We start from the raw sequence: 14,390 nt of genomic DNA on the forward strand, positions 1-14,390 counted from the left end.
CGTCCAGAATGGCACCTTACGTGCTGATTGAGTCTCTTCTACTTGACACTACTCTGAGTGGCTAGATAGATACCTAGGTAGCAATGCCTGGTACAATACGTACTGGGCCATTACTAACACCAACTTATGACTGTCTCATCCGTGTTTAACCACCTAGCCTTCTCATGCGAATCTACCCCCTCTCACTTCAGAGGAAATCTACAGAGACAAGTACATCAAATCGCTTTTTAATCATTCGTAGTCATGATGGTCCGCTTGGTTTAAGCACCCGCCTCGAAGCCATAGGTATGTCTCCAAACATGTAGGACGAATCTTCTCAGTCATGAATTCTTCCCAGCCCAGAGGGAGGTATAAAGAATAGAATAATCCGACACTACGACTTCGATGTGGGTTGGTTTTCTAGCAATGACTAAATCCTTACCTTTGTGATGTCAGGGGTTGCCCTGGTATCTCACCAGCATTACCAGGGCAGTCTCTCAATGACAACTCTCCTCACAACTCACATCTTGCGAATGGCGAGAAACTGGTAGAGATACCAATTCGGGTTCGGACCCTACTCTCAATCTGGTAGGCCGTGGTATTTGTCAAGAATCCAGTATGGCGTTCATGGCAATCTGCGAGGGCAAGGGGCCTCGCGCACCGTGAATTGCTGGGATACATGTCTCGCTAGACACCTTGCAGGTTTCCATACCCTTCCATGCGCCTTGAATTTGCATAGTGCGGTGCCCCGCAAAGCTCAGAGCTTCAGGACAGATGTCCCCTGATCCAAGACGGGTCTTGTTGCGATGGGAGTTCCAAAAAAGGGGAATGAAACTGCGTCGGAGTGGAAAAATTGCGCAAGTGGCATGAAAAATTGTCGCGCCCGACTCACATAGTGTCTGGGTTCGACTGAGTGCAGTAGCACCTGCATCGACATGGCACGTACCTGCATGAAAATCATGTCAACGTGCATCTCAGGTCCACCGTTCCATACACCCAAGGAGATTGTTCTGCGGCGCGACGAATGGCAGAGTCACAGGCATAGAAGATCGAGGCCATCAGTCCATCAGTCCATCAGTCCATCAGCGCGAACCTTCGTATGCATAGACTTGCAGGGGGAAAGCCATATCCGCCCTTCTCCAGTCGCTAGTCTCGTCAAAAGCTGCTGTGTAGACATCCTTGGGCGGAAGTTCGTCACCAATAAAGATTCTCTCGAGGTGTGGAATGCGTCAAAACATGCCAGTTTTGGTTTTGGTGGCTGCGTTTCACCAATTAACGTAGACCACCACGTTCAGACGGTCCCGAGGATATGGTATAGGTGTGGAGACGGAGTGGGGAGTGCGAAATCCTCAAGTCCATTTTCAGTGAAGGTAGTTGCCGGAATGGAGGGGCTTCCACTCCCGATTTTGATAGTCAAACACTCTTTGCGCCAGAGACGAGGGTGGCTGCCCGCACGTAAGGCTTTCGTCTTTTACGGTCTTCGACATCACCCGTAGAACTGCCAGGGTGGGAGTCCTTGTTGGCCTTCCATATCATGCTCGTATTAAGGTTCACCATCGCCCGTCGAGGGCACGTAAGATTGCTCAAGAGATGCAGTGGACGGTGCAGCGTGGAGCACTGAGTTAGCTTGGCTTCCCCGTCGGGTTATTCTGTCCATTTATTTTTGAGAGGTTCAAAACAACCTCCCTGAATAAGCTTTGGCAAGGCAATCGGCCCTCAAAGATTTTTCTTCTTTTGCTGCCCTCCCCGGCTTTTTTATAGGGACACCATTTGCGGACGGGCTTTCTCCACAGGATACGAGCATGTATAAGAGATAGTCTTCGGTCCTGTGGCTTTCGGTTTTCCTGGATGGACCACGTAGTCACAACACAATTCCCAGATTTGCTCTTGAACCTTCGCTGCGAAGTCATCATTTGCGAATAGTTCGCAACCGAGCAGCGTCAGGAAGCTTGTAATCAGCATGACGGCTGTTGTGGTTACTCAACAACTTGAACAAAAGACGATGGCGTTCCGCACACATTACTCCTCCATATTTTCCTTGGAGATGACTGAAACTATTCCCGGCACTGGAAACCAGGACCAATCCTCAGCACCTTCGAGTGCAAAGTTCCAACAAGTTCTCGCCAAGGTAGGACCATGGCCGCTCAAGAGAAGCCCCAGCTCACAAACAACCATTGTTTCGATTGAGGCCAGTTCAAAGGTCGGTTCGCTGGAGGGCAACCCGAAACTCTCCGAGGTTTTGACTGCTGTTGACAAGCATTGCGAACAAATCGAAGACGAATGCAAGCGGACGGAATTTGTTTTGGAAACTATGGCTGTCCTAGAAGCGACATCGCCTTTAAGGAATTCATCATCGGATGAAATCAAAGTTGTGGCATCTTCGTCAAGTCAAAATACGAAAGATCAAGTGCAAGGAGATGCCACTGCATTACTCGGAAGAGATATGGAACGACAGTCCACCAAGGCCGCACATCCACTCGGCCCGTGCTGCCCGCAGTGCGAGGAAGCGCTGGAAAGAGCTCGCGAATCAGCAACAGCCGCGCTCTTCTTTGTCGCCATGGCATTGGTCGTGATCCTGACCAGCCCACCGCTGATCGCAACTGTGTTTGCAAAGAGCGAACAACTCGCAATGTTTAATGTCCAAGGGGGTGCCGATAAGACGAAGCAGCAATGTTTGAAGCTAATGTCCATTCCGGTGGTCGCAATGGCTGTCATATATGAAATTGTCGTGTGGAGTCTTGCCACGCAAGTCATCATTTTACCCCCAGGACAATCGGCGACGGGACTGGAGACAGCCATACTGCTGGTTGTCCTTTGTGTATTTACCATTATTGCATTCTTGGGTAGTCTCAGCGTAACAGTGGCTGTCAGGTTGTATCCCATCATATAAAGGGTCGAAGATCTTCCTAGAAACGACGGGCAGAGTGACACTCCCGAACAATGAGCAAACCTGGTAGGTGCACGGTGTATCGAAAAGTGATGATGAGCAATTGTTATAGCTTGCAATGACAATCTTGCAACATTTCGCGGATTTGAAAATCCACTTACCAGGTAGTTCCTAACATCGACGTAGCTGTAACGTTTCATGCCTTTCCATGTTATTCACTGCGATGGTATCAGAAAGTGTGTCTCCCGCATCCGGACAGGCGGGACCGACGGAAGCAGAGCAAACGGGCACAAGGCTGCAAACAGAAGCCAGGCCAGACATGAGATACGTACGACGTGCAAATGGAAAAGGATAATTCAAACCGAGAGAGGTTCTAACAAGTTGCATATTACCCAGATGGACGTTGTCGTTGCCATCGAGTTGTGTATTCTTCACAAATTTGCCAGGCAGGGAATGACATGCTAGCGGCGAACTAGCAGCTTTAGCGTCCTTCTAGCGTCCCTCTAGCAGCCCCTGACCCAATTCGGCAGCATGGCCGAATCCCCTCCAAGGTCCTCATACGCAAGTCGCCATCCGCAGCGTCTCCAAATCATTACGAACCTACGGCCAAAGGAACGACCTGCTCCATCACCACGAAGACGAGTGTCTGTGGCTCCGAGAGACGACATTGAGAGTGGGGTCTCCCCTTTTACTATCCGGCCAGGATGTCGAGATAGTATCCAGACATCCACCTCACAGTCCCGTTCCACGTCCCTCGCATTTGACTACAACATCTTCGGTGCAGGCACGCGACACCACCGCCTCACATCAACCATGGGTCGCATCAACGAGGCTGAAGATGAAGAGAGGGAAAAGTTGATCGACAATGGTGAATCTTCCCTTGGCGCTCCACATTCCAGGCAATCCGAGGATAGCGTTTCGACAGCATCCACCACTTCACTTGTCCTCGAGAACCTCAACTCGGTCTACGCTTCAAAAGAGGGGCGACAACCCTTTGAATATCGCGACAATGACAGCGACCCTGAACTCCCCAGGTTCAAAGATCAAAGCCAGGCTATGGTCGGTCAACGCATGTCCAAAAATTTCCGCCGGGCTATCTGGATAGTCTCAGTGGTTGCCATCATCGGCTGGGCCTTTGCATTGGTGGTCTTCATCTCGGGCGGACGCTACAAGCATTCCTCGAAACTGGATTACAACCATGAGACACCGGGCAAGAGTTCGGGGAAGAAGGTCACCCTTGAACAGGTACAATCGGGCCAGTGGAGTGTCAGGCATGCCTCAATACAATGGATCAAAGGCCCTGCGGGAGAGGACGGGCGGTTGTTGGAATACAACCAACCAGGGAAAGATTTTCTTGTTGTGGAAGACATCCGAAGTCGGAACGCATCCTTGAATGCCTCCCAGAGCAAGACACTTATGAAAAGTGGTTATATTGACGTGAACGGCCAGCAAAAGTGGTCCGAGGACTTTTGGGTCAGTCCAGATCACAAGCATGTCTTGATCTTGGTCGCCAGGGAAAAGGTGTTTCGTCATTCCGCTATCGGCAAATATTATATCTTGAGTGTCGAAACTCAGGATGTTCAGCCACTCGACCCGGCCTTTGCGGACTCAAAGGTGCAACTCGCAACGTGGTCTCCCACCAGCAAATCGATTGTCTTCACGCGAGACAACAACCTCTATCTTCGAGAACTCTCGTCTTCCAAGGTCACGCAAATAACGACAGATGGCGGTCCCGAATATTTCTATGGAATTCCAGATTGGGCGTATGAGGAAGAAGTCTTCGGCACCAACTCTGCCACCTGGTGGGCCAGGGATGGGAAGTACCTCGCCTTTCTTCGCACAAACGAGACCGCTGTTCCCGAATACCCCGTACAGTATTTTCTCTCGAGACCTAGTGGCAAGACACCTCCCGAAGGTCTCGAAAACTACCCTGACGTGAGACAAATCAAATATCCAAAGGCGGGTGCACCCAACCCGGTTGTCGACATGCTCTTTTACGACATCGACAAAGAGCAAGTATTTGAGGTCAATATCAAAGGTGGGTTTCCCGACGAAGATCGTATCATTTACAACACCGTGTGGGCGGACAACGGCAAGGTCCTGGTTTCCGAGTCAAATCGTGAGAGCGATCGTGCGAGAGTCGTCCTCGTCGACGTCACCACACAAACTGGACAGACGGTTCGGACCATCGATTTGAAAGAAGTCGATGGTGGATGGGTTGACCCGACACAGTACACACAGTACATCCCGGCCGATCCAAAAAACGGACGACCGGACGATGGCTATGTGGACATCATTGTATCCGACAATGGTAATCATCTGGCATACTTTTCACCCCTCAACAGCTCCATACCAGTCACACTCACCAAGGGCGCCTGGGAAGTTGATGGAGGTGCTTCCGCGATCGATCTCAAGAATAACCTCGTCTATTTCATCGCTGCCAAGGAGGCGCCCACGCAGCGCCACCTCTACAGTGTCAAGTTGGATGGGAGCGCTTTCAGCTCACTCGTGCCCACCGAGGACGCTGCCTACTGGGGAGCCTCTTTCTCCTCGGGTGGTGGGTACATCAACCTGCAATACAGTGGGCCGGGCATCCCATACCAAAAGGTCATCTCGACTCCTGCAAACACCGAAAAGATCGAGCAAATGGTCGAAGATAACAAGGGGCTTGCCAAGATGGCTGCAAGCCACGAACTTCCTCATCTGGTCTACCAGAATATCACCGTTGATGGTTACACACTCCAAGTTGTGGAAAGAAGACCGCCCCATTTCGACGAGAAAAAACAATACCCCGTACTCTTTTACCTCTATGGTGGACCCGGCTCCCAGATGGTGACTCGCAGATTTCAAATTGATTTTCAATCTTATATCGCGAGCTCTCTTGGCTACATCGTCGTGACGGTTGACGGGCGAGGTACGGGATTCATTGGACGAAAAGCCCGCACCATCGTCCGCAACGAGCTCGGAAAGTATGAAGCCCATGATCAAGTTGCAGCCGCCAAGATCTGGGCCGCGAAAAAGTATGTCGATGCCTCCCGATTGGCGATCTGGGGCTGGTCGTATGGAGGATTCATGACGCTCAAGGTTCTCGAGGTCGATGCAGGACAGACCTTCAAGTACGGCATGTCGGTCGCTCCCGTGACGGATTGGCGCTTTTATGATTCCATCTACACAGAGCGCTACATGCGTACCCCGCAACATAATCCGGATGGCTACGACCGTACGGCCATCTCCAACGTGACGGCCATCTCCCAGAATGTGCGATTCCTCATCATGCACGGCGTCGCTGACGACAACGTTCACATGCAAAATACACTGACGCTGTTGGACAAGTTCGACCTCCAAGGTATCGAGAACTACGATGTCCATTTCTTCCCCGACAGTGACCACTCGATCTACTTTCACAACGCGAATCATATTGTGTACGATAAACTGAGTACTTGGATCATCAACGCCTTTAATGGCGAGTGGTATCGGACGGACGACCCGAAGCCGCTGGAAGGGTGATTTTCGTCCGACTCATTTTGAATGCTTGGGTGGGTGTTCGCCTCCTTGACCATTGTCGCGAACTTTTGACATGAGCGATCAGCGGGGCGTATGGCGAAATATTTGATAAATTTTGACCGCTTTTTGGTCTCATTCTGTACAGTAGATACTGGGTGTTTAGTTGTGGTGACGGGCTTGTAGGCAATGAAAATGTCCATATCAGACTAGTGCAATCCTGATTCTAGACAAGATCCAAATGGTAGACCTGCAATGAATGGACCGTCTGTCCTGCGAATTTATCCCAGCAAGCCCTTGATTCAGTAGCCGAACCATTAATTGAAGGAAGCGTAAGTTACACAATAATCCATTTGTTTTCGAACGTTTGAATCGTTTTACTATTCGAACATTGTCGAACAAGAACCAACTTAAAACTAAGATATGTCACTAGCTAGAAAGGTGAGTTGCGAGGATTTCTCGTCATGATACCACGACGGCCATATACATATACTTAAATTATTCGTCCCAACCCCTATCGTAGAACATCGTACACATTCTCATTTCGGGAGCTCCAGATCCTTCATGAGCATGTCCCACTGCGCCCAGTCCATGGGCATGTCCGACATGGCGAGTTCCTGTGCCAGCGCCGGGTCCGACGAGAACATCAGGTTGCTGCCGTCCAGGGACGGCGCCTGGAATGGGAATGGCTGGTACATGGGGAGGGGCAGTTGTGTCTGAGGCTGCGGTGGGTTCATCGGGTACGCGAAGCGCGAGTAGTCGAAGGCGCCGCCGCTGTCGGTGTTGGTGGTCACGTGTGGTTGTTGGGAGGCGGTCGCGCTGAGCGGGGATTGGAGGGGCTCGAACGGGTTGGGCGGGTTGATGGTGAAGGTGTTGAAGTTCGTGGTGATGGGGGAGGTGAAGCTGCCGGATGCGGTCTCTGGTTTCGTGGTGCGCGCCGCGGCGGCGATGCGCTGGTCGCGCAGCGTTCGAATGTATTCTGGGACGGTCTTGGGGTAGACGCCGTTGGTGGTCTCGCGGAGAGATTTCTCGCGCGCGAAAAACGCCTTGAGACACAGGCTGCCGACCGCGGCGTGCAGGGGTTTCTTCTGCTCGGTGAGGAAGTGTGGATGGTTGTCGAAGACTTCCTGGACCTGCTGCCAGACCAGGTCGACCTCTTCGCCCAGGGTTCGAGACCTGAGCTCGTTCAGGAGGTGGACGAATGCTTGCCATTGGAAATATTCGTTCGTGTGCCACATGAATTTTTTGAGTCCTCGCGACGAGTGAGCGAGATTGTCTGATTCGATGAGTTTGAGAGACACCTTCCAAAGGTAGTCCCGCTCGGACTGTGGAAGGTCGTCGACGTTGCCGTATTTGCGGGGATGATGCGCCATCAACCTCATGCTGTTGACCGCGGCGCGGGCGATGATGGTTGCGAGGAATTGGATGGGGATCGAGGGGTCACAGTATCTCAGGAACTTCTCTTCAAGCCTCTGCTCGAGCTCATTGATGTGGGCGTCTCGTTCTTCCAGTGAGGATTTCCACGGAGACGCCAGTTTGACGTCCTCAAAAGTGATGACGGACTTTCGTTCCTGGAGCTTCTCCTTCCAAAACGAGCCGAACTCACAGCGCAAGAGGCAAGTGATCATCTCGGTAGGCCGCGTTTGCTGAACCGGCGCTGTAATCATCTCTGGCCATAGGTCTTCATCGTTGGCATTGGTGGGTGTTTTGGTGTTGGATAGTCCGAAATCACCAAATCTCCCAGAGCCACTCAATTCGGCCGATCGGAAGTCCAAGATAGAAATCTGCCACCACAGTCGTCGACGGAGTTCGGTCTCGAACGGCGAAACTCCAAGATCCGATCCGTCGCGATGAAGGCCCATCCCCTGGGCGATCCGGCTGGCGACTCCAGCCAGGGTCCACAGCGTACGAGAGTCGTACACGTTGCGCATGCTGATGAGATAGAGCATGAATGCCTGCAAGACTGGAAGCTCAGAAGAAGACATGAACTTTGCTCTGGCCAGCGCACTCCTGGTCGCGTGTCGATAACGCAGAAGCATCACCTTTCTAGGCTCACCCAAACGGAAATCGGCCTCTTCATCGTCTAGCGAGAATACAGCCGTTGTGTATATGGCAAATAGCAGGGCTTCTAAACCTCGTGGAAGATTATCGAGCTGCGATGTGTATTGGACGATGGTCTGCTGTAGAGTCGGTTGGTGGATTAATTTCGTCATAGGGTTGATGTTGTCGAGGAAGATCTGCCAGAGTTTCATGATGATTTCTGGTGGGGGGTGCAATTTGGAGATTGAAGCAGCATTGCTCGAAGGCGTATTGCCCAGCAAGAAATCTGTCGACTCTTCGACGACAGAGGCGGCATCCTCGTCCTCATCGGAGTATTCAATGGCCTCTTTGGGTTTGAACTATAAACGTGTGTTAACAGCGTTGTCCATCTTATGCAAGGGGTGGTTGAAGAACAAAACAGGGCACTCAATCCATGAAAAGCTTACCTCTTCCGAAACGCTGGTCCACAAGTTATTCTCGATGAAGCGTGATTTGCCTTGATCGACGATCAACTGACCAGTCTTCGCATTCGCTCCAGGGAAAAAGATGACTTCGGTCGGTGGTCGTTGCCCCGTCATGCCTGTGTCGGGACTGGGGACAGTCGCATCATAGCTGGCCGGGCCACTTGGCACACCACTCTGAGTAGATGCTTCCGGAGTATCAACCTCGATACCCTTGCTTCTCAATAAATCTTCACATTGCTTTAGTCGCGCAAGCAGAATTTCTTCTTGTGGTCGCTTCTTCCGGCGACGTGGGGCTGGAGGAGTTCGAAATATACATTCGACTCGTGACTTGACACAATTTGAGCACGGGTTCTCTTTGTCGCATTTGACCTTGCGCTCAAAACAGCGAATGCAAGAAAAGGCCTTTGCAGGCCTTTCTGGTAGGCTTGTCATCAGGTTAGGGCATGAGATCCCTCTGACATGCTGTAAAATCACTTATTACGCGAGTTGTTCGACGAAGCTGGACGCCTGAAGGCTCGGCTTGCGCAATTACGGGGCTTTCGAGCAAAGAAATGGCCTTGGTAACAGCGCAATCGCCTTTTCCGAGATGGCTTGAATATAAATCTGCGAGGAAAGATGGAAACTAAGAGCGCGTCATAGGTGTTTATCAAAAGATGGCTCGCTCCAGCTTCGCTGGAATTGTTGTCAGGCACCAGCGAGGAGAGTAGCGAGATGGTAGCGTTGACACCAACTTGTCTTGGCAAGGCTTAATGTGATAGCCCTCGTATTCGTATTCATCTTCCGTTGCAACTTGCCGCCTATATATGAGAACTGGAGGGGTATAACACCAGGCCGATCATTGTCAATACCACGGATAGCCATAGTCAAGAAGACTCGAGAGATTTGCTGAGCTCAATCGTTGTGATGAATCGTTTAGATATGTATAGATCTATCTAACATAGCCAACTCATTTGCTATGTGAGGCTAGCCTAATCTGTGGTAACGGTCGTCTGGATAACCATAATTGCTCGGTTGATAGCTCCACTCAGCCATTCACAATAACACCACCGTTGGGATGAAGACTCTGTCCCGAGATCATACTGCTGTCTGTGCTCGCAAGAAACACAAAGCAGGTTGCGATCTCACTTGGCTGGGCCGGGCGACCCATAGGAGATGTGAATTGATCTTGCGCAGAATCATCCATGGTACTGGGGATCAAGGGTGTCCATACCGGGCCGGGGCAAACCGCATTGACGCGAATGCCTTTTTTCATCTGTTGATTGGCAAGTCCGCGGGTGAATGATACAATTGCTGTTGTTCAAGGTGAGCCTGAGAAGGTCGACGGGCAGGGGAAAAACTTACCTCCCTTGGTTGAAGTATAATCCAGCAGATCAGGGCGACCGATATATGCATTGATAGATGCACAATTGATGACGGTGTCTCCTCTCTTCATATGAGGGACCAGAAGCTTGGAGAGAAAGAAAAATGGGTGGATGTTGGTGTCGAACGTCTTGATCCACTGCTCATTGGGAATGTCGGTGATGTCCTGTTGCATCATTTGGAACGCGGCATTATTGACCTAGGTCACCTTGTCAACAGTTGATCGGTGGGCTTTCTTGACGTTGCTTGCATACCAGGATGTTCACTCGACCGAACTTTTCCAACGCCGCGTCGGCAACCTTTTTGCAGTTGTCAAACTGTCTCAGATCTGTACTGAGCAGGTGGCATGTGCGGCCAATCTTTTCCACCTGACGCTTGGTCTCTTGGGCATCCTCCTCCTCTTCCGGTAGATATACAATGAAGCTGTCTGCTCCCTCCATGGCATATAGAAGGGCAATGGCTCTCCCGATACCGCTATCACCACCGGTGATGAGGGCTTTCTTGTCTTGCAGCTTGCCTGCAGCCTTGTAGGCTTGCAGTCCACCATCTTCGGTTGGGACTTGGGTATTGATCGGTTCAATGGGGAGATCTCCTTGTTTCCCTGGAGTATCTTGGTGCGTTATCGGAACCTTGAAGCCCGGCGCGAATGGGGACTCGGAGCTTGTGGCATGCTTGATTGCGTTCTTTGCTGTTTCCATCGTCACGTACGTGGGGTGTAAGTTCAGTGTTAGTATGAAGGATACCTATCTCAATTGAACAGAACGGGTCAGTCCAGAGTCAGTGTTTATTATAGGCATCACGTTCAACATTTTTTAATCGGACAACGTCATAGTCTTCCGCATGCTCATTGATGTCACCTGTGGGCGACCCGGGACGATCGACGGATTTTGCGTCCGGCGGGAGTACAAGCCCGAGTTGACCTCATGGCTGAGTGTTGTGCTATAGCTGAGGGCCAGGAGATAGTATGCCAGAAAACGGTGTGAAGGGAGATGTGTGCTCGAAGAGCATCAAACCGCTCTGAAATTTCAAATTATCCCATGAAGTTCCTCCTCAAGATACGGTGGACCAAGCGATCTACTTTGGACGCGCCGGATTTCGCCAAGACTTCTAGCCGTACGCTTTCCAGAGAACTGTTCCAAGGTCAAGCCCTCGTGTCCCTGTCAGTTCCAGACAAAGCCTTAGATGTTCAATAAGTGCTGTACATCTCTCTCCGGTCTTGGAGATTTCATGTAAGTGTTTTCCTTGACTGCTCAAGCCTCGTGTTCCGTTGCCTGCCTCGGCGTACCACAGATGTACGCATCTGACTGGGCACTCGAGAGAAACACTCGCGATGTTTAGTAAGATTACATCAGAACGAGACTCACGACAGCTTCAACCAAGTTCAAGTTTGAACCGGATTGTGACGACACTCGACTCTATCACAATGGCTGATCATGTGTGGCAAAGCAATCCACAACTGAACAAAATCCGATGACCAGAGTTATTCGGTGCTTGAACTTCTGATTTGAGCTTCCTCCGTATGATATCCACTTGACAAGCAGATGACAAGCAAATCCCAGAACCCACCTTGCCAAAGAACGGTATGGGACAACAATCATCATCCTTCGTACATTGACGACCAGGGAGGCGGCAGTTGGAGCCTGATGGGAAGGGTGTGACGACTGAAATGAACAGGTTGGTGGAAATCATGCCCGGAAGGACGCATCTGGCAGTAAAGAACTTCATGTTTTTGATTGCAACAGCGGAGAAAAACAGGTCTAACTGAAATAATGTTGGAGGATAGTACTGCTCTTAGGGGGGTGTATTGCATGCCAGGATTGTGCGGGGGAAGGTGAGATCAAGGAGGGAACGGCGGCGTGAAGTGGTCGCCAATGTAAGTATATGGCTTGCAGCTGTCTCCATGGCCACAGTCCATTTCTTCCTTCCGAGGACTAAGTGCCTCTGATCAAAGACAAGACTTCCTACTTATACCAATACCTTGACCCCTGAATCGACCAGAGAAAGACTTTGTGTGTCTCTTGAAGCTATGGTCGTCAATGATTCTTGCTGTTTTGGTTTGCTCAGTGTAGTCATTTCAGCTGTGGCCAAGGCAACGGTACGAATCGGAAGACGATGAAATGCCTTCAACGCACACGCCTGGTTCCACAATGGACGTGCTAGCGGCGCAACCACGAAATCACACCACAAAAACTCCAACATGGTCTTTCTGAAGTCATCCCAAGTGAGGGTTCGGGCATCCCGTGCAAGCAGTTCCAGAAAATATTGTTCGTGCTCGGTATGACGTGCCGCGATGGCACCCATCATGCTGATCCACAACAAAAAGTCCTTGGAGATGGCGCCAGCTTCGGCACCTGCTCGCTCTGACAAGACCAGCTTCAGATGCTGGGAAAGTCGGGGTCTTATATTTGACGATTTTGGCAACGGCCAGATATTGATGTCAGAATAAATCAAGGTGGACAGTCGGCAAGCCTCGTACGTATAGTCTGGCGTGTCCAGAGGCACTGAGATCCGAGGTTGCAAGGATAACAAGCAATGCTGCACGAACGTCCGAAACTCCACAATATCATACAGGGCTGGGGGATCATTCTCCTTGCGCTGCAGATGGTCTACAGCTGTCGTGAGCTCGCACGCCGCCGATAACACAGCCTGAAAGCCTTCGTCTATCGCTGGAAATCCCTCCACCCAGAAGCCTGTTCCGAGAACGGATGCTCGTTCCCGTGCCTTTTCGTCCAATATGTGCACCCCCGATGAGACTAATGACTCGGAGCGACCGACAAACGGCAGCATGGGTCGAGAGCTCGCGATCGAGCCTTGCAATACATCCGTCAAGCAGAGCAAGCTTCGGAACCCAGGGAGGACAACGCCCTCCAACCCCCCTTTTTTCATGATTAGCGTTCCGATGGCTCGAGAGTGGGCAGGTGTGATTGCTAGTCGAGCAAAGACATTCACTCGATGAGCCTGCACTAACGGCGATCGAGCGTAGGGTTCACCGTGCGCTTCGTCAGCCACCTCACCGTGCCCGCTCAACGTCATGACAGCCATTAGGAGTGCATCCGAAGGTGGACCATCATTTCGACTCAGCTCCTGACTCACGCAGTTGATGGCTTTGACAGTGTGATAAATCTGTGTTCGTCCGATCTGTTCTTTCGAGTCGGCACCGACTCCTGAAGCCAACGCTATCCCTGCAGCTCCTGCCACGTACGCATGGAACAACGCTTCGCAGCTCAACCCGGCGTTTCTCCATCCGTAGATGTCTGGATGAATCACGCCGGTCCGTGGATGAGGGCGGAGCGCCGACCAGACGTCCATCCACGCATGATCAAGAATATTCAATACATAAGAAGGTAGTTTTTGAATCGGCGAAGAATCAAAAGGGTCTACTCGCCCTCCCCCCAGAATCCTTCTGAAGTTGTTTGTCAAGAACATATTCTCATCCAGCAGGCTCTCATCACCATCCACGTCGTCGCTCTCCTCGGCCCCATCTCTTAGCGCCGCTCTGTTCCCACGCAACGCAACCACCTGTGGGCCTTTGCACCTGGCGTTCTTTCGTTGGTGCGACACGCGTGCTGCATGAGCTCGAACCTCGGCGTCTCGAAGCTCACGATCTTTGGTGGTTCGAGGCTCCCGATCGTCAATGATGAATTTGAGCTGCATGTTGGGCAGGCGGATCGAGCTTGGAGGCCAAGGATCGGTGTGATTACTCTTCGTCTTCCTCTGGATCTGCCTTGCTCAGCTTCCCTTCTAACGATTATATGATGGAATAGTCGGCCCACCACATTGGCTATCCTGACTAACCGATGACTACAGGCGTGACCACGGGTGGAGCTGGAGTATACACCTCTTTCCCGATCGGGAGATATAGGCCTCGCTTGATTAGAGTTTTTTGAATAGGAGTGGGGATCCGTACCGCATCGGGCTCTAGATAACTGTTAAGCGAGGCTTCGGCCATCTGTGTCCCTTCTCAAACTCCTATCATATGCAGTGGCCCCTAGCCGATTAGTCAGAGCTAAGATTCGGTGCAACCGTGGAAGCCCAGTTTGCGAAGGCACTGGTTGAGCGAGGTCCCGCCAAGGGGTAATTGAGAAACGCCACAGCAGCAACCTTTGGGCGCCACATGGTATATACACGGTTGAATTTTCGGGAAACGCCATAAAATGCTC

General features: G+C 51.3%; 5 protein-coding genes across 5 annotated transcripts; 2 read left to right on the top strand and 3 right to left on the bottom strand.

Moving 5' to 3' along the window:
* Nucleotides 1–1,939: 1,939 nt before the first annotated feature.
* LTR84_008205 (uncharacterized protein) lies at nucleotides 1,940–2,869 on the top strand (the record flags this gene model as incomplete). The annotated part of the gene is made up of 1 exon (XM_064851753.1): nucleotides 1,940–2,869. The coding sequence occupies one exon, from the start codon at nucleotides 1,940–1,942 to the stop codon at nucleotides 2,867–2,869; it is 930 nt and encodes a 309-aa protein (XP_064701994.1).
* A 528-nt stretch (nucleotides 2,870–3,397) lies between these two features.
* On the top strand, nucleotides 3,398–6,373 carry LTR84_008206 (uncharacterized protein; the record flags this gene model as incomplete). The annotated part of the gene is made up of 1 exon (XM_064851754.1): nucleotides 3,398–6,373. One exon carries the CDS (start codon nucleotides 3,398–3,400, stop codon nucleotides 6,371–6,373), a length of 2,976 nt encoding a protein of 991 aa, XP_064701995.1.
* Nucleotides 6,374–6,906: 533 nt separating this feature from the next.
* Nucleotides 6,907–9,303, bottom strand: LTR84_008207 (uncharacterized protein; the record flags this gene model as incomplete). The annotated part of the gene is made up of 2 exons (XM_064851755.1): nucleotides 6,907–8,766; nucleotides 8,854–9,303. The coding sequence occupies 2 exons, from the start codon at nucleotides 9,301–9,303 to the stop codon at nucleotides 6,907–6,909; spliced, it is 2,310 nt and encodes a 769-aa protein (XP_064701996.1).
* Nucleotides 9,304–9,895: 592 nt separating this feature from the next.
* Nucleotides 9,896–10,928, bottom strand: LTR84_008208 (uncharacterized protein; the record flags this gene model as incomplete). Its single annotated transcript, XM_064851756.1, has 3 exons — nucleotides 9,896–10,161; nucleotides 10,213–10,429; nucleotides 10,485–10,928. The coding sequence occupies 3 exons, from the start codon at nucleotides 10,926–10,928 to the stop codon at nucleotides 9,896–9,898; spliced, it is 927 nt and encodes a 308-aa protein (XP_064701997.1).
* A 1,267-nt stretch (nucleotides 10,929–12,195) lies between these two features.
* LTR84_008209 (uncharacterized protein) lies at nucleotides 12,196–13,884 on the bottom strand (the record flags this gene model as incomplete). The annotated part of the gene is made up of 1 exon (XM_064851757.1): nucleotides 12,196–13,884. The coding sequence occupies one exon, from the start codon at nucleotides 13,882–13,884 to the stop codon at nucleotides 12,196–12,198; it is 1,689 nt and encodes a 562-aa protein (XP_064701998.1).
* Nucleotides 13,885–14,390: the final 506 nt, after the last annotated feature.

The sequence above is a fragment of the Exophiala bonariae genome (assembly GCF_035927105.1).
Source record: "Exophiala bonariae strain CCFEE 5792 chromosome Unknown scaffold_30, whole genome shotgun sequence".
NCBI lineage: Eukaryota > Fungi > Ascomycota > Eurotiomycetes > Chaetothyriales > Herpotrichiellaceae > Exophiala > Exophiala bonariae.